Source organism: Meleagris gallopavo, chromosome 2 (assembly GCF_905368555.1).
Source record: "Meleagris gallopavo chromosome 2, MGAL_WU_HG_1.1, whole genome shotgun sequence".
In the NCBI taxonomy this organism is placed as follows: Eukaryota; Metazoa; Chordata; class Aves; order Galliformes; family Phasianidae; genus Meleagris; species Meleagris gallopavo.
Window position 1 is genome coordinate 20,059,677 of NC_139405.1, and position 20,012 is coordinate 20,079,688.

General features: G+C 36.7%; 1 protein-coding gene across 1 annotated transcript in view; it reads left to right on the forward strand.

Moving 5' to 3' along the window:
* Positions 1 to 20,012, forward strand: part of USH2A (usherin) — a 377,385-nt gene that overhangs the window by 311,768 nt on the left and 45,605 nt on the right. The window contains exons 58-60 of the mRNA XM_085219239.1: positions 5,960 to 6,118; positions 7,266 to 7,428; positions 13,085 to 13,439. Coding sequence (XP_085075365.1) covers positions 5,960 to 6,118; positions 7,266 to 7,428; positions 13,085 to 13,439 — 677 coding nt within the window. The remainder of the gene's footprint in view (positions 1 to 5,959; positions 6,119 to 7,265; positions 7,429 to 13,084; positions 13,440 to 20,012) is intronic.

Genomic DNA, 20,012 nt, shown 5'->3' on the forward strand with positions numbered 1-20,012 from the left:
TAAAATCTTAAATTAAACTTTTCCCCCTTCTGCCTGGAAGGATTTAGAACCTAGCAGAAGGCAGGTGAATTCGAATGGCACATAATCTACAGTTGGTTTTATTGGAAAGTGGCTCATACTGTATTATAGTTTTGATAATAAATGTAATTTAAGATACAAAATATTCAGCAACATTTTAAATAGATTTAAAACATAAGAGTATACTGGGAAAGCATAGGCTTGTGTTGAGTGGGATGCTCTCCTTCACGTTCTAGACCTTTTATTCCAGCTGCTCAAATTGCTGTTACTTGCAGCAGTTTACAAGCCTGCAAGGAGCATCAGGCTCTGTGCTACATTTGGATATATTGCAAGTAAGATTGTGTATACAGAGTTTTGTGTATTCTCGTAGCCACACAATCAGAGGGGCGAGGAGGAGATAGGACATTATGAATCTGCTGTAGAGGATGACGGGCTGATATACACACACAGCTGTAGGAATTGTTCTCCTCAGACAAGGGAAAGAACATGTCCTTCTTCCCAGGTACTGGGATGCACCCTCCAAATTTATCTTACTTTTGTGGATATTTGGTGATTCAGTGATTCAGTCCCTTCTTCTTTTCCTCCATGTAGGGTCAATTATTTAAGCCTTTAAGTGTGGACAAGAGATTGGGGTTTTTTTTTGTTTTTGTTTTTTTGTTTTTTTTGTTTTTTTTTTTTGTTTTTTGTTTTTTGTTTTTTGTTTTGTGCAGTGTCCCTGTAAGGATAGATGGAAGAAGAAAAAATGCTGTTCCTTTCATCACAGAGCCCCAGGGCCACTTGCTAATCTTTCTTATAGAAATGGGAAGTATTAAAAAATTAACCATGTGTACAGAAGCATTTCTGACTGTTCATAATCCTGCTTGTTGAGAAACCTTTGTGTTCTTACTGCTTTTTCACAAGAGGAAGACTGGAGCCTGCAGGTGGAGGTTTATTCTGGATGTTCCAATCTGGAATGATGTACACAGGCCACTAAGAGGTCCTAAACATGCAGACTTCTGAGGCCACACAACTATTCCCAACTTGGTAGAATTAGCCTAAACATTTTATCCCTACTCATGTCACTGCACGGTGAAGTAACCTTTTCTTTTCTGCATTCTATATTTTTTTCTCATATCAATCCAATACACTATATTGAAATAATACAGATTTCACTTTTAAACACAAAATCTGGCTTTTTTTTATAAGGAATGGGATTTACTCTAGGACAAAATGGTTGCTTTAATTTATACAGACTCCATGAAAAAAAAAGAAAGATTTATATTAACTAAGTTTTCATGAGATGGTAGTTTGTCATGATGTCTTCTTGTCTGTGGCTATCAGGGATGATTGGCATTCTACCTACTAATTTGTTGTAATAAATTTTGATCAAGTATTCAACCTCAGGATTAATTATGGGTGTCACGTTATGCAGACCTTCCTTTTGTATTGCTTTAATTATAATATTTCAAAACTGTGATCTATCTAAATATTATAACTTTATAGATATGTATCATTTCTCAACTCCTTACTCACTAAATAGCAATGTAGCCAAGTAGTGGCTAAAGTGATGGATTCAGAAAAAATATTTGACACACTTCACTCACTGTAGAACATAGGACTCTACTGTCTGAAATAGGTATCCTGTTATCTTGTGTTGCATTGCCTCAATGCACAGACCTCAAAGGTACAGTACATTTCACTGACATGCTGGAGAAGGATATGTTACAATTATTATGGAACTAACATTAGTGTCATGGATACTGTCCTGGTTTTAACTGGAGCAGGATTTATATTATTCATAGTGTATGGTATGATGTTATGTTTTGGATTTAGGAGAACAATGATATTGATAAGACAATGATGTTTTAGTTGCTGCTGAGCAGTGATGTGCAGAGCCAAGGACATTTCAGTTTTCCAGCTTCTCATACTGCCCTGCCAATGAGGGGACCAGGAGGGGCAGAAGTTGCTGGGAAGGAGCAGAACCAGGTCTGCTGACATAAGTGGGCCAAAGGGACATTCCATGCCATATGACATCATGTGAAACAAACAAACAAACAAAAAACAACTTAGATGAGTCAGCTGGGGAGCAGCCACTGCTCAGGGAATGGCATCAGTTAGTGACTGGTGAGCAATTGTGTTGTGTATCACTTGTTTTGTATGTGTATATATATTATATATACACACATTTATACATATATGTGTGAGTATACATATATAATTACTGTTATTTGTCTCCTTTTTTTCTTAATGAATTGTTTTAATCTCAACTTACAAGTTCTACTTTTTTCCCAATTCTTTTCCATCCCAGTAGGAGTGGGGGAGTGAGCAAAAGGCTGCGTGGTGTTTAGCTGCTTGCCAGGTTAGATGACAGCAGATAGAAGCAGAAAAGTTGTATTGAAAAAAAAACAAACAAACACACAAGTCTCCTAAGGCATATCTATAGATGTTATTGATGGGTAGGCAGGTAGCTATCCTGCATTTCAACTCATTGACAACCCCACTTGTCCTCACTGGGGGCCTAATTCTTCTAGATATCTTCAGTTGCTGGTAATAATAAGTTCAAAGGAAGTAAGATTCTGTCCTCAGCTCCTACGTTATTTACATTGCACACTAATGATTGTCCAGATTAAAATGTCTTCTTTCATCATGTTTTAAAATTCCAACCATTTCTCAGATTGCTTTAGCAAATTAGAGTGAAGGTTATGTAACGTCTTGATTCCTATTTTATTCCTGTTTGGATCAAACCTTGTATTTCAATGTCATTTGTCTCTAAACTTCATCTCTTAGGTTCACCAACTAACCTGGTTTCCACTTTGTTTCAGAAGAATGATCAAAATGATCTAATAAATTGTACTGACTTTTGCTAAGGCAATGTTATATTTCCTCTCTTTTGTTTATTACATAAACTAGTGTTCACACCACATCACTGCAGGCCAAATTTTTCAAGCTCCATGTTCATAGTTTTGCATCTTGAAAGTAATCAGCAACTCCATTGTTGCTGCCTTCACAGTCTTTTTGGGAACACCTGATACAACCAGCATGAGATATCTGGATACATATAGATTAATTTTAGCACTTAATCTCAGAAAACCATATATATTTTTTATTGTGTGGGATTAAATGTTAACATATTAATTTAGTCTTTATCCTTTCACTTTTTTTTTTATCATAGAAGACATTATATCCTTATTTTAGTATTTGTTGACTATAACTGAAATAACTCATCTATTTTGCTTAAGTTGTAAGGGACTTTCACATCATATTCAATAGTTTTTCATAAACTGACTTCAAAGAGATGTTTAGTGATCAGTCTGTAACAGAGAAAGTGACTTTCACCCTACTTCTAAGTATCTTGTGCTACAGATTTTATTTTATGAGCTACCCCAGTTTTCAAGTCAAAATGAATTTGCAGAGCTTTTGCACAGAGTTGTACGTTAAACATTACCCAAATATGCCTACAAAAAAACAAGGTTTCATTTGATTGACTTGTCCCATCGCAGAGTGTGCACCTGCTGTGAAATGAAGTCGCAGAGAAAAAAAGTGGGATAATTTAACTTTTTTATTTGTAAAGATAATCAGGGTTTTTCTGATTACATCTTAACTTCATAAATGTTAAATAACCTATCAGCATCTAGTTGTTGTAAATTATGAAGAAGAGTATTGCTGGGAATATTAACCAAGTAAATCCTTGTTCTTTAGTGAACATGAAAATGTGTTATGGCAGGTTGTCACTGTGCTCATGCTAACTATGACACCAAATAACAAAACTGCCATTTGCACTTAGGGTAAATTGGTTCACTTGTGCTTTTACGGTTCCTTTTATTCTGACATAAATTTATGAACTCTGGAACTAACCAAGTCATGTGGTTTCCCATCTGACTTTAACAAATATGCCCATTTTGTTTCCTTCAGTCATCAGAGCACACATAGTAGCAGCAGACTGGCTGCAGATGCTAAAGGCGATTCTGGAATATGCAGGGTTTTTTTTAAAATACTACTGTGTTGCATGAATGTATTTCTTTATTTTTTAGATTATGAAGCAATCCTCTGATCTTAGCATTCAGTGAATTCCATCAAACTGTGGAAAGATTTCAAGTGAATATTTGAACTTTTCAGGATACTTCTGTAATTTTTTTTTGCAATTTCTTGCTTGCTTCCTCAAAATATTTTATTCTGCTGGACATGCTTACTAGTAGTATAATTCCTAATGTATTTGCAAGTTTTAGGAGACATCTAACATTTCAGATCTCTCTTTAGCATTCCTGCTGATATGTAGACTGAATGCTGGACGTAAGTCAGATATTTTGAACTAGGTGTCCTTTGCAGCATATTACTGATTGGATTCAGTTGTAGTTGCTTATATTTAATTTTCCTTGGGAAACCAGACATTCTGAATAGTTCAACTTCATAAGTTTTCTGGTGATTTTTTTGCCCAGAGGATGAGCTTACCCTACAAAAAAATCATTTTCTTACAGAAGCTATACTATACTTTAAGATCACCTCTCAGCTTTCCTCTATAGTATCCTATACGATTTAAAAATTGTCCTTCTATTACTCCATTCTTAATTATTTTTCCTTAAAAATTTACATTGATAAAATTTTATATTTGTATTTTTTCTACTTTTTGTCTCGTTCTCCTTTCACCTCTTCTTCAGCGGCTAATATCAATATCTTCTTTATTCCTGTGAACTGATCATCTGAATCAGCTTGAAGCCATGCATCCACTACATGGCTATTTTTTTCAGCTGCTTAGAGTAACAGCATTTCCTTTGTCTAGCTTCTAGTGATGCAGCATATTCTTATTTGGGGGGGATCTTCATCTGTTTTTTTTTTTTTTTTTTTTTTCAATAATTGTGAAAACTTGGCATTTCAAATGTCTTTCTAATCTTCCAAAGTATATCAGTTGTTTATAGCACCATACAGAAATTTGAAATCACTCCAATTTCTCGTAATTATGTTTTTCCAGTTAATGTGCATATCCACCACACTAGAAAAAAAATATCTTAATAGCTTCAGAGTAATAGTATAAACCCAGATATTTCATCAGAAAAACACCAAAGCCACAATTAGGAGAAAGAATGGGCTTCTTTTCCAATGTTATAGAAAGATTCTCAAGGTGTAGATAAGGCAGACAAAAAGAACTGCAGTCTAATGTAGATGTGCTCTGCATGCCCTTTGCAAGAAAAACAAAGAAACAAACAAAAAATCTTTGAAAAGCCATGCAGGAGGAAACAAGAGAAGATCCAGGAACCTCTGCCAGTCATTCTGAAGGGATGGCATATGGCTTAGCTTGTTCTCTTGGAGTAATAGATTTTTCAGCTTCTCAGCCGAACTGAAAAACAAGTAATTGACAGCATGGGAAGATGAATAGAGAGGAAAAAATGTTTGAATTCAAACAAGAGTAAAAATCAGTTTCATTTTTCTTCAACAAAAACTAGAAATTGACAGTTTGTTTTATACCAGCTGAAATGACACGTTTGTTCCCTTAAACTAGTGTATTGTACTTTTCTCGTAGAGCAGGCTAAGCACCTACACTGAGGTACTGCTGCTGGGCTAACAAGGGATAATTTGCTAAATGGTGGCAATTCACTTCTTTGATCATATGACTCTGTACTCCAAAAGCGGTGCTTAGTAACTGTTAGCCCTCCAAAATAAAGAAATAAAAGCAGCCTGATTCTCAGTTATAAGGTCGCTCCTCTTCCCCAAAGTAGCAATTGCAACACTTGAATTGACTGAAGAGAATTTTGATTTTTAACTAAGGACTGTAATGTGTATCCTCCAGTTGCGATCTGCAGGTGGATCTTTTTCGGCTTATATTTAAATGGTTTTAGTTTCCAAAAGAGGCAGTAGGCAAAACCTCCAGAGGAGCTTGCTTTTAAAATTGCATATGATGAATGTCTCTTTGAAGTTGTCTTACACTGGTGTATTTCAGATAATCACTGGTTCTTCTGTGTCACAACAGGGATATTCACTGTCGATACGCCTTTGGAATACAACGTTTTACTGAATGCAAGCAGTCCCACTCTGCTAGTGAAGCCAGCAGGTCGGGCACATTTTGCTTTTGTGGATGGCCTAGATCCCTTCACCCTGTATGAGATAAGAATACAAGCATGCCAGAATGGTAAGAGATTTTTTTAAAAGACTCACCTCTGTGACTGGTAGGAAATGGAGATTTGCCAGACAGATTCAACTCAGCAGAACAGATAAAATCTTATTTCTACATCAGAGTGAAATGTTTACCTAGTAAAAAGAAAGCCTAGCACTGAATGTAGCATTAAATATTTCTACATGTTATATCATGAATAATTTACATGGAGATTTAAAAAATGAGTTTTATCCGCTATGTGCCATTTTATTACAAATTCTTCACAAATAGCTTAACAGTTTTTGAAAATGTGCACACAGAACAAAATGGGTTCTGCAGCTGTTCACCTGGAAGATATTGTAATCATAAAAACACTATGGAAGAGCCTGAAGATTACAAAATTTCTTAAACTTAGTAGAAAATTTCAGAATCCTATTCAAATGTTTCTACAGTGATACCTTGGAACCAATTATCTTCACACCTGTATTGGGGAAAGTCAGGAGAAATTCACTGATGAAGTTGCACTTATTTAAATGAGTGTTTAATAATGAAAGTGGGTGAAATGAGGCAGCATTTCATCAGGAGCTTTTTGCCTTGAGATTCATCTCCTTTTATTGTATTCTCTATTATTTCTGGTAGCCTACTTTAGAAATGCTCAGTCCTGAACTACACCTCAAAGAAAAAATTGATGCTAACGGAAGAAAAAAAGGAGATTCTGTCACTGTCATGCTAATTTGTTACTGAAATCCCACTTGGCTCCTCCTCAAATTTCTCTTAAAAATTTTCATTATTTTAAGCTTCTATCACTGATGTTTATCTTACTGGCCTGGGGACGTTGTTGCACATTATAAAGACCATTAGGAGATCCCAAAGAGTTTTGTGGGAGCAGAATAACAGTTGTGATTAGACTGTGTTTGAAACAACACTAAATAATTTAACTTGGAAAACAAGCCCCAACCAGTGATTATTTAAATACATTTTGTTTTCTACTTTATCACATCTCATAAAGTCTGCTCTTGGTTTTTGCTTCCTTGGATGATTTACTGTCTTCACCATGTAAATGTTGACCTCTATAGAGTTTACTTGGAGAACACATGTATTTTCCTGTATTTTCAACTTTTAAAATGACTTGTTTTGTTGAGGAAGAAACTCTCATCTCCAAACGAATTTCTGGGTTTTGTAGGTGGATGTGGAGTGAGTGGTTGCACATATTCAAGAACTGTTGAAGCACCTCCTCTAGAATTGAGCCCACCTACCGTTAAAGCAATGGGATCTGCACTCATAGAAGTGAAATGGGCCCCACCTAAGAAACCAAATGGCATCATTACCAACTACTTTATTCACAGGTAAATGCTCAGATTCTATAGCCATACTGAACTGCTTGATTCCTTGATACATTAGGAGGTAAAAAGAAATATGGAAGTACACGATAAAGTTTTTCTCCTTTCCTTTCAAACGTTGTGTTAAGATGCTATGTATGGATGGACATATTGAGAATAAAAACTGAGAGAAGAATCACATTCCAGATCTTCAAATAACAAGAAGCAGATGAAAATACATTTTCAAATATTTGAAAGGACAGACAAAAATTGTAATATAGCTGCTCCTGTTGTGGTTACTTACATCAGTAGGTACATTCTTCAGCCCACTGATAGTCAGTTTGAGAAATGTGGAATGGAAACAGGAGTAACTCTCTATTCTTGAAATTTTCAAACCCAAAAATGATATTTGGATTCCTAACACAGAACAATTTTCTAAGAGGAATTATGTTCCTGTTGTTAAGTAAGTAAGTAATCTGGAGTGTGATTATAGCACAGTTTCATTCTATAAAATCTTCCAATTAAATTACAGCTCGTTATGTTCCTTGATGTTCATTCTCAGCTGTCTGGGTGGCTGACTATCATTCTCACTCCCTTAGAGGGGCTTCATAAGCTCTGTGTGAAGATTTTTCTACATAGATACTCGTGCTTAGGGAAGTATCAAAGTAGCAGAGCGCTGTGCCCATTGATCCTTTAAAACCTTCCTGAAGAGATCCTTCTAGAATAGCTTTAGAAAGTCAGAGGACATAAAACTCAAGCCACGTGTTGGACAGAGATTAAAACTCTGAAGTTCCTGTTTTTTTCCAACTACAAATATATATGGTGAGCGCATGCTGGGCTGAACCAAATACAGAGTTTGGGATGTTTTACTATATTAGAGCTCCAACTGAGAAGATGGAGAACCAAATTTCCTTTTTGAATCTGCAGTGTTTATTAATATAAATTCACTTTCATGTTAAGTGCATTAGCAGTCTCTAAAAATTCCCACTCTCTTAAAATATCCTTTTGTTTGCTATTCTTTAATTGTCTGACCAAAAAATACCAAGTTTCTCTCTTGTAAAAAGAGAAACAAAGTGTGTGTTATAGTCTAAGACATGTCCTCAGTCTGTTGGTTTTGTAAATAAAGCTGATGATTACTGCTGCTATTCCATGGCAGCCATAGAACGGGAAAACAGGAAATATAATGCAGAAAGCCTGCTTCAATGAAAAATACTGTAAATTGAATTTGACAGCATTTGATGGCATTTGATTATTCTAGTCACAGCCAAACAATGATATAAAGAGTAATATGAAACAGAATGTGTTACTGCCTAGCAGACTCAAAAGCAATAAACCTTCCTGCAATGTGACACAATCACTTCACAATCATAATTGTAGCCTGTTTGATACCTCTGAGTACAGCAGAAGGGCACTGACTGACATAGATACATTTTGTTTTTTATTTAAAGTGAAATGAAAATGGCGCACTGGGGCTCCAGATACAATCGTTATATTCACCTACATAGGCATGAATCACTTGGCAGTTATTTCAGCTGAAGTTTAAATGTGCTTAGACAACAACAATATCAAATCTTTCTCAGATAGCTGCAAAAAAATCAGAAATGGGATGTAAGCACATAGTTCTTTTTCATTTTGTAGCCACACATAGCCTTACTTTGTTATAGCAGCAAGGCTGCATTATTTCCATGGGAAGTTATGGCATGTATTTTCTTCTTCATCATGTACCTTTTTCTTACTGCATCCCCACCAACATAAATTCATTAAACCTGGAACGTTTGGGGAGTTAGAGTGTGTTTGCGGGCAAATCTTTGCATTAAAATGACAAGACTCGTGCTTGCTTCTCAAATTGTAAAATCACTGGTGTGTTTGCAGCCATTTTGTTAGAAACTGAAAATTAAAATGCTAGTCTAAGATAATAGAGACCGTGATGTTTTATTTTTTATTTGTATAACAATCTTAAACACAGATCTGAAGCTTATAAAGTTTTCCAGCAAGGACCGTGGCTTAGAAGAGACTGGGAATGATAAGATGTGGTCCATGAGACAATCCCCCATTCTACTCCTCTTTCAGTTCATCATTATATAACATCCTTGTGCTCTGAAAAAAAATAGTATTATGGAAATAATACAAATAAGATACAGGTAACATCAGCTAATGGAGCGGCTCTCTACTGACCACCAGCATGTCATGTAGGATGTATGAGGTGACTCAGTATTGCCTGTAAAATTATAAGGAGTTGGGTTCATATCTGGCTTAAAGGAGTTTCTGAATTTTGTGCTTAAGTCTCTCAGCATCAAGTTCTGCAAGATTATGTTATTTAATACAAATATGTGAGTCTGTAATCTAGCTCTCATTAGCTGAGCAATTCTGACGCAGAAAAAACAGGCAATTTTAGACAGAGGAGATGTCTCCATGGCTGTTGATTGTTCTGACTTGCACTATAGGGGCTTCTAAGCTGATTCTGTATGAACACTTCACTGCTTATGCTTATAGTCTTAAATGTGAACTACACCAGAGACAAGGCATACAGATCTAACCATTATGGGTATGGATATAAGAACTATTGAAGAGGTTTATTCATACCTGCAATTGGCAAAATACCTAATCTAACTAACTGAGCATTGCATGCAGTTTCCTTTGGTTAATTATATTAACAATTGTAAATAGAAAAAGAAAAATGTAAAAATATACAAACAACAATAGTATAGACTTGTAACCAAACGGCAAGTAAGGCTGCTTTGTTTAGTTGGATATGAAATTGCAGAGGGGGATTATTGTTGATGTTGCATTATTCTTCCCCAAAATGATTTGAAAGTGTTTTACCCCAGGGCCAACAAAGCACCAAAAACACGTACTTTTGTTGCACAATGACAGATAAATATGTGGGTAAGAATTCTGGATTGACCTCAGGGGTTCTCAGAGTATCCCTTCTACATAAGGCAGCTGAGGAGTCAGAGTTGCAGTTAGCATTGCAGCCCTCTGCATATAGCTCTATTAGACATCTGTCACAAAGAAGATTATATTTTCCTCTTCATGTCATCTTGCTCCAATTGGTTGTGGGGCAGGGAGAATTTTGCCCTTATAAAAATAACTGTATCTGAGCATCTTTAAAACGAATGTAAGCAGCAAATCAGACTATGTAGATTAAGAGACAGCTTCCAGCTCTTGGAAATGTTATTCTCCTTTGCAGCTCATTGTACATAAGAAACACTTCCAGTTAAATGAGCAGTTGAATCTTAAATCTTAAGACGATTGAAATGATTACAGACTGTTCAACCACTTCTGTTCAAAGTTTATTCATACATGAAGATATTCTGGTCTTTAGCATCACAGATGGAACCATTTACCTAACCATAAGTTTCATTCATTAAATATTCAACAGTAATAAGATCTAAATACTTAACCAGACTACATTGTACAGATTTGCTTGTGGATGAGATTACAGTTGGTGGCAAATTTGATCTTCCAGTGTGAAAAACTGTTTATCACAGACTTTGGAAAATTTATAAAACATAAATATATGCATTCATTTAAGTGCCACAGCGCTTGGCCAGACAAGACAGGTATTAAATGCAATTTTATTGCACTATAACATGCTCTCTATTATCGACAGAGATCTTTAGGCATGTTTTTTGAATACAGAGGGAGAGGATTATACATTTAGTTGTGGGAAAAAGGCGTAGTAGTGATTCAGCATTCAGAATTGTGTCTTACATTAAGTCAGTGAGCAAGATCCCAGGGATAGTTCTGCACTGGGCTTGTACTAAAAATATTTGATGGAATTTTGGGCTCAAAAAGAAATTTTGTACCCCATTCTATTTCATTGTGTTGCAAGAGAGAATTGCTAGGGAATCTTTCCGGTCTGTTCTACTTGACATTCTTCAACCACTTCTGCCAAACAGTTCTCAGTATCAACACATCTTATAATTTGCACCTTTTACCACACAAGAGATCTCTTACCTCAAAACTCCTGTTCTGAGGTAGACACTCTACACAGTGCCCATACGGCCTTATCTCAGAATTAGGCAAAAATTTTCTTGTTTCATGTAAGAAAACAATGTGCTCATACATGCCTTATATATGTATATGCACAAAGAAAGAATAAACTGATGCGTACATGCATGGATTCTTTATATTTTTCACATTTTCATTTATATATGTAGATATGTATTATTACGAAGCAGCTAAGATTATCCATTTTTAAAAACAGTTGCATTATGTATTTTTCAAGTAGTACCTAGCAGTGCTCTAGAAATATAAAAGCCAACAGAATTCTGCAAAATGCAAGTTTTCTCTTGCCAAAAAAATATTCTTCAGCTTCTGTGTGTGTGTAGTGATGATGACACCTGGTAGACAGACAAACCAATTTTATTTCTGCAAATTTGCCCTACTTGCAATAAATATGGCAGATAATGTAATTTGTTTTTTTGTTTTTGGCAAGAAGGGTGAAAGTGCTTTTATGTTTTGCAAAGGCCAAGGTTCTTGTGAAGAGTAAGAAAAATACTTAAATTCATGTGCAGTACAGCACAGCCGTCACTGAGATTTATCACAGTGTTTAAATGTAACCAACTTAATTTCACACAAACATTTTTATGCCAAGTGAAAGAATTGATTTGATAACTCGGTTTTGAAGATGAGTGCTTTCCTTTTTACATCTGTTGTAAATAATGTATTAGAAGAGGCCACAGTAGAAAAGGGGTGAGGCTCATCTGTAATCATCTCTGATACCCAGAATATCTCCAGGTTCAACACAAGCAGATATGTGGTAGGGATGTGTGCTATATATACAAATATATGTGGCTATGTATACATCTATATATAAATAAACAAAAGGTAAGTAAAAAAAAAATAATCCATAGCCAAAAGCCTATACAGTTAATTGTCTTCATATATCTTACTTTGTATTTTTGAACAAGTTTGTATTTTTGAAACAAAAACAGCACTGGAAAAATATACCGTTTATTATAAAAAGAACTCTTATATTTTAATGAGTTTCTGTGATAGGGCTGCAAATTCTGATGAGTTGTTTATGCACAAGGGATTGCTTATTCGACCTGCAAGTGTAAATGGGATGTTTACTGTGAACAAACTAGAATTTAAGTGTTCAACTCTGGTTTTGAGGCCATTTTAGAATATTTATTCCTTATTCCCTAGGTAACATTTTGCTATAATAATTTAGGGTTAATTTTCCATAAGTGAGCAATCCTAAGGCACGTACCTCCAGTAATGTTTTAATTTTGAGAAATGTTGAAAAAATTGCACCTATATTATAATCTAAGTCTTTACTTTTCAGCTAAAATAGATTTCAAATTTCACATTCTAAAATTTTTAAATTCTTGTATCTGATGTATTCTATCCTGGAAGAACAATGTGTCATCAGATAATGCAAATCTGATATACCATGGAGCGTGACAGCACACCTGTTTATGGTATCCCTCTCAATGAAGGAGAATAATGATTAAATAATTGCCAAATATTCTTTTTCACACCTGAGCATCTAACACAGGTTCACAGAAATACTTGCAGAGATGAGTAAGCAGTTCCTTGCATGTGTGTAATGGATAAAAATACGTTCTGTACTTTTGTGAGCTGCAGGCTGAACTTTGAAATTCAGTATCTGCTACCATGTGACTGTTAAAAGTTATTTTCAATTTTAAATTAATTGTCTTTGATTCCATTTCAGACGTCCTGTGGGCAGTCAAGAAGACCTGCTTTTGTTCATCTGGGCTGAGGGAGCTTTGGAATTTATTGATGCATCCGATGCTCTACAGCCTTTTACTCTCTATGAGTATCGTGTCAGAGCTCAAAATGCTGTGGGATCAGTGGATAGCCTGTGGGCTTCAACCCAAACTCTTGAGGCTTCCCCATGGGGCATGGCAGCCCCATGGGCACAAGCAACAAGTGCATATTCAGTACGGTTGAACTGGACCCAGCCTGTGTTTCCCAATGGTGTTATAACTCTGTATCGAGTCGTCTATCAAGAAAAGCGCAGTGATCCAACATTCAGCATCCCGGCTGTTACAGCACTAACTGTGACGGTAAGAACTGACCAAGAAAATCAGGCTTCTTGGGTTGTTTTTGTGCTGTTTTGATCTCTGTGGCATTTTAAAATCTCATTTTACATGGATTTGGAAAGTGGAGTTTCCCAATTGCCAGTAGTTTGTTGTTACAAATTTTGGGATTAGTCTAGTGAAGACTGAAACATTTCATATTAATATCTAATCTTCAGTAGATTCAAGTCAGTTGCTCAAAAGCATACACAGCTCATGCCTGGCGGACACGCATCTAACTTTACCTTACTCAGAAAATTCTGTCTTCAGATTTTTATCCAGTTGTCTAAATAGTTCCAGAACATCTGCATGAAGATCAAAAACAGTCCTCCTTGTATGTAATGCCAGTTTTTTAAATTCAGTTGGAATCATAAACTGAGTTCAATAGTAATTAAGTAGTTTATATATGCAAAGCATTTGCTCACATATACTTTTGTAAAGATTCCCCTCTTAATTCATCAGTAACGAAAGCAGATCTATTACTTTCATTACACTTACTTACAATAAAACGTTACTTTTGCACTGCTAAGATATCTTTCCCTTTGAGGGACTTTGCAAACATGACTATCTGTATTACTTTTCTATTCAGTATGTGGAGGGATACTAGGGAAAAGGTATGACAACAGTGGGTAAATTAGTGAAGGAAGTGGTTGTGTTTTGTGCAGTTGCCACTACCGCTCCTATCTATATACGATATCCCAGTCTTCCTACGGAAAGACAGCACCTAGACAAGTGATAGAACTGTACTGCTGTATAGGATAGCTGCTGTATTTGGCAGTCTCCTGAAAATAAGGTTTTATAAAATGCTTAAGGTGGTTTTAACGAGGTTGGGTTTCCACAGCCGTGCTACCTCAACTCCATAAACCTAGGATTTTGCCTAAATTAAATTCACAGTCCATGTTCTTACTGGATAATGCTGAAAAGCCACTGAACTTTTAATTAAGCAATTAATTAGTGTTCTGTTTGACAATCATGCAGGATCGTAAAGTACAATCTCTGGAATACCCAGTAGTAACCTTGAAGTAACAACCTTAGACAAATCTTGACAAGAAAATACGGGAGAAGTTTCCAGTTCAGGAATCTCATGTATTTTTCGAAGTACAAATGTATTAAGTTTGTAATGTGTCCTTTGAAACAGAAGACAGATCCTGAAGAGAATGCTCGGAATATGTTCTTTGTGCACCTGAAAGCCTGAACTTACATTTCCATTATGCAGTGTGGTAGCTTTTAAAAAGTAGATTGGAATTCTAAAGTTATTGAATTTCAGTAGGATTGTTGTATTTCACTCCTTTAACTTGTTTTTAAAAAATAATCACAATCATAATTGTGATGAAACACCTACGATTTTAAAACCAGCAAAATGGTAGGACTTCTCCTAACACTCTACTTCAGCAGCATGCAGTGTGTTGCTGAGCATCAAAATTGACCTGGTCAGTTATGCATTGCAATGTCTTCTAAGCATGCCAACAACAACACAAAACGTCCAAGATGGTTGTAGTGTGGGTAATAAAACCTACCAAAACGACCCTTTAAATAATGTTGCCACAGACTGTTTCTTTAACAGCATCAGTTAAAGGTCTTTTAAATTAACAACCTATTATTTACTGAATTAGTATTTTCCTGGCTCCAAAATCCTTTTCTTTCCCCAAACACCATTCTGAATCAAAATTACGATCTGGCAGCATATGCATTGCTACACTACTAGTGCTGTGGTGGAGCTGACTTGCATGTTTTTTGTACTGTGTTTTGTCATGAATTTTATGAAATATTTATGGTCACTGAAAGTAATGCCTCCTAGTTATTTCCATGGAAACTACTACGGATACAGAGAACACAATAACACTGTTTGATAGAGCAAATTCTCAACTACAAAGCTCCATTTTCAACAGTCACCACCATTAGCTGTGCATTTTCACTAGATGACAAGATCCTGCATGCTGTGCTAGTAAAAATCTGCACGGCCATCCAGAACATGGCTTGTGTTTCATGTTGTTGACACCACTGCTGAAATACATTACTCACCACCTCATAGTGCTCACATTCACTGTTTGGTCTCTATAAGTGCTCAGCAAGCATTGATGAATGTCAGTGAGTGCCATATTTTCTGCGTGGAGCAATTCAGCAACACACCTCTGCTTCATATGCACTTCTGTGTCAGATGCAGTTGTGTCAGACTGCCCCTCTGCTGCCATCTGTCACATGCCAGCAAAATATAAGGGAATGTTGAGGAGAATGTTCTACTGCCATGCCACCAGTATCCACCTCTGACACTGTGGGCCAACATAATAAAATAGGAGGTATTACATTTGGATCAGCCCTTGTAGTTTTTGCCAGTTTTTTTATTTTATTTTATTTTATTTTATTTTATTTTATTTTATTTTATTTTTAAATATTAGGTTACCTTCTGGGGAGAAATCTTTCTACACAGCCCTTCCATCAGTTGCACTCACTTTAAGCTGTTGCAATTGCATTAACTCAGTGGAGTTACTGCTGATTTATACTGAAAAGCTGAGAACTGAATCCTTCCTCTTCTGTTCTGAATAAAGCGGAACAGCTAAAGCTTTGAATCAAAGTTATTGACACAGTGCATAGAGTCCTGTTATCAAAGATATCTTCTGGAGGTCAGGTCAATTATCCCAACAGGCAAAAACCTAGACAGCAACTTTCAAAGTTATAGTCCCTTTAAAACAGAGTTTTATCGTGAAATTGCTGAAATACCCTTAACTGTAGCTTTGTGAATGAGACACTTTAATTAAAATGTAATTTTATTGAAGGAACTAGCATTTCAATGATTAAACTTCTGCCCCTTTAAAATATAGCTTTCAGGGGTACTAGGCTAAATCATTTAATCTCCTAAAGCATCTCTATTGGAGCTCCCTCGTGGGATATGCCATTAGTCATTCTCTCACACAAGCTTCCATGTTACAAGCAAGACTTAAAGTATTAAGCGAGCAATGAGTTCGGTCCTTTATTTAATCTGTTAGACTCCATTTTTATCTCATTAGATTATTCCAGAAAAAAAAAAAGCATTGCTAGAATCACATTAGCCAATCCCACCCTCCCTCTTATTGGCCATATCCTGGTTGTCTGCAACAAGATGTAAAGCTTGACTGACGTCCAAACACCATCCTGAGGGCACTGAAGAATACATATAATTGCTAATGCCATTGCAGGCCATTCTAATGGGGCAGTTTCTTTTCTGCCCGTTTCCAAGGCAAATGGGGAGCATCTTCTGTGTTTCCAAATCATTTGATAGTTTTATGCAGGCTACTTTCCTGTTTCTTCTCCAGAGAAGGTGTATTAATTGTATTTGAACTGATGTGTCAAAGTTGTAGCTGTCCAGTATTGGTAAGGTTATCAGTGACCCCTTGAAATTCAGCACTGCCTGTGGAGATAAAAATGAGATCTCCACTCTGCTACTATGCGCATGTATGAGGATTCCCCTGCAGCATCAGTCGCTGATGCTGTACATGTCAGCCTTACCGAGGGTTTGCTGTTAAAAAGTAAACTTCCCTGGCTTGTTTGGCCAGGAGTATACTGACGGATGGTAGCTGACAGCAAGATAAAATGACGTTCTGGTTTATGTGCAGAACAAAGTCAAGTCAAGACTGGTTACAGCAGTGCAAGCTGCTTCTACTTTGTTTTCCACTTTGTTTTAACCCTCTAAAGGGAGAAGTGTCTTGTTGACAACACTAATGTCAGACAGATGTGCTTATAGAGGAATGGATTGACATTAAGTTCTCATTTACAGAAACCTGCGTAAAATGACCAGATTGACAAGCAGACTGCTTCTCTTGTGAGCACAGGGCTTAAGCTTGTGAATGTAGGAATCACAGCTGATTTCATTGTAAAGCCAGTATCAGCAAACAGCAGCAAAGCGTCAGAGTTGTTTAGCTATTGTATGCCAAACGTTGCTATGAGATAAAAACATGGGTGAGTTTGGACTTTTGCTCAGTAGATGTATCGCAGATATGTAACACTGTCCTCCTTGTATCAAGTAGTTGGTTGCTTATTGTGAATAAGAGAATTCAAACTGGCCAAGAAGATGAGTAAAAAGTGTAATATGGAGCTGCTAAGAGTGCTTGGATAAGGACGAGAGGAAGCAAAAAGCACCTAGAAGCAAGGGTTGTACAGAAAAACCCTGCCTGCATTCAGCAGTGACCCCTGTTGTTGTTCTGCAGAATTAAGGCTTCTGCATGCCAAGCCTGCCTTCTTTCAGGATGCAGTAGAGAGGTGTGAGCATTACAAGGCCTTCTTCCTTGGGAATCTGTGCCTACCTAGAAGCATAGGTCTTTTATGTTGTGTTTTGCAGTGTGAAGCCTTCAGGCCAGATTTTTCCTACTAAGTTTTTTTTGGCATAGCTATGTCAGCTTGGGGTGTAAAAAATTAACATGTCTCTTAGCTGATATCACTGCACTGGCAAAGCCCTTGGTTTGGATGCAGCTATGCTAACAGTTGAGAACATATGTTGGCTTACTTACATTATGTGGGGAGATGGTATATAACTACACTGGCCAAGCTCCTCTTGGCAGATGCTTCATCTCTGGTAGGGAAATCTGTAGACATATTGCAGAATAGCCATAATAATAGACGCTTTGGTAGGAAAATAAGGCTTTGGCTTGCGTGATTATGCTTTTATATCCAGACACTAATTTGTACATTGGATATATAACTAGAATAAAGAAATAATGACTGTTTACTGTAAAACTTTATATATAATATGTTGTTATCAGAAAAAAAATCTAAACACACCAATACTGCCATTTACACAAGCCTTCTAAGCAGGATTAGAGACCTCTTGAATCTTGCATCCAGAGTTAGTTCCTTTCTATTCATCACTTTCAGAAGTACTTAATATATCTGAATTTAATCTTTCATTTCTGTTTCCTCTTATAGACCGTTGACCACTTGACAATGTTGGATGTATCACTTTAATAATAGCATTATTCAGTAGTGCAACATGTAGGACTGCACATTACAGCTTCCCTATATAAGATGAAATGTAGACCACAGCTGCCAGAATAAGAAAAATATGCCAAAGAGTAGGAGTGGTGAATTGTACATACCTGTTTCAGATGCCTGAGAAACTGACTGAATTGTAAGAAAGCAAGATGAGGGTAAATGGAGGAGTCCCTGCACAAGCCATAAATTCAGAAGATACACTACAAGCTGTGAACAGCAGCGGAGGGCAAAAGTTAATTGGGCTCCGTACTGCTGTTAGGGAGAGGAAAGTAGCCACAACCAGAAGCAAGATGGCTGCTCCAGCAATGCCCTAGTACAGCCAAAAGATCATCTCTTTAACTCTGCAAGGGCTTCTGGGTTAGGGGGAAATCATACACAGGTGACTAATTTTTTTATGGTTCACAGCCGATCAAAGTGAAATTCAGCAGCTGTTCAGGACAAGTGACCACTCTAACGGCTGTAATATAACCTGCTAAATAGAGAGGGAATTGCATGAGAGCAAGAGGTTAGCTGTGATTATCGGCAGGTGAGTGCTTTATTGAAGTTGAAAGACCATTAACATTGATGGAGTAATTATTTCAACTTGAAAGTAATTACCTTGATGGGTGATAACTTCTCCAGTGTTCCCAGATTTGATTGGACCAAACAATTGTGAACTCTTGAAGCCTAGAAAAATATTACAACAATACTGCAATGTTTAAATTACTGAAACCACTGTTAGAGTATTTTAATTATGCTTAACAGTGAAAAGATTTTAACTTGCAACAACTGGTGACCTCTCATGTATAGAGACATTTGCTTTCTAATTCCAATGAAATGACCCACACCTACCACGTGTGTGCTATATGTGATAGGTTTGCAAATGAATCATGTGATTTAAATGCAATTTTTAAGATTCAGAGCCTCGTTAGCACAGTTTCAGGAAGGGCTCGTACTGGAATTGCAGTAATTGTTTTATTTGCCAGGAAAGCCTGTCTTCAGACTAAAGTCTGTTAAGCTTACTCGGGATGAATACAGGACGAGTGCTCCTTCACATTGAAGGCTGTTAAAAAAAAAAAAGAAAGAAGCGTGAGAGGCAATCTGTGTCTCACAGACTCTGTTGTTTCCATGCTGCTGCAGAATATGCTGGATTTGGCACTACAGCTCTGTTTAAATAAGCATTTGGATTGGCGCTACGATGCCCCTCCAGAAACTGATTAAGTGCTTCAGTAAGCCCCACCTATCAAGACAGACATGTAGAATTGCCTAATTAGAGCAGAAAGGACAAAATGGATTGTTGCACAACTTCAATGATTTTGAAGTACTACGGTAATAGAACTGGATGAGAAAGTGAGAAAGGAAGAGCGAGAGACTCCAGCTCCAGCCCACTTCTATTTATACCGTAGTCGCTGTAACCAAGGCTACATCAGCATCTCCCTGGATGCTTTCAGTAGCCGCAGAAACATAACTTTACACCCTGGGGAGCTCTGCCAAGAATTAAGGAATCGTTGCTAGTTAGGATGCGGGGCAGTAGGGAAAGGTTTACTTGGCATCTGTGAGGTCTGAATATGTGAAGGTTACAGTAAAGGAGTTTATTTCGTTACTTATTTTCTTCAATAT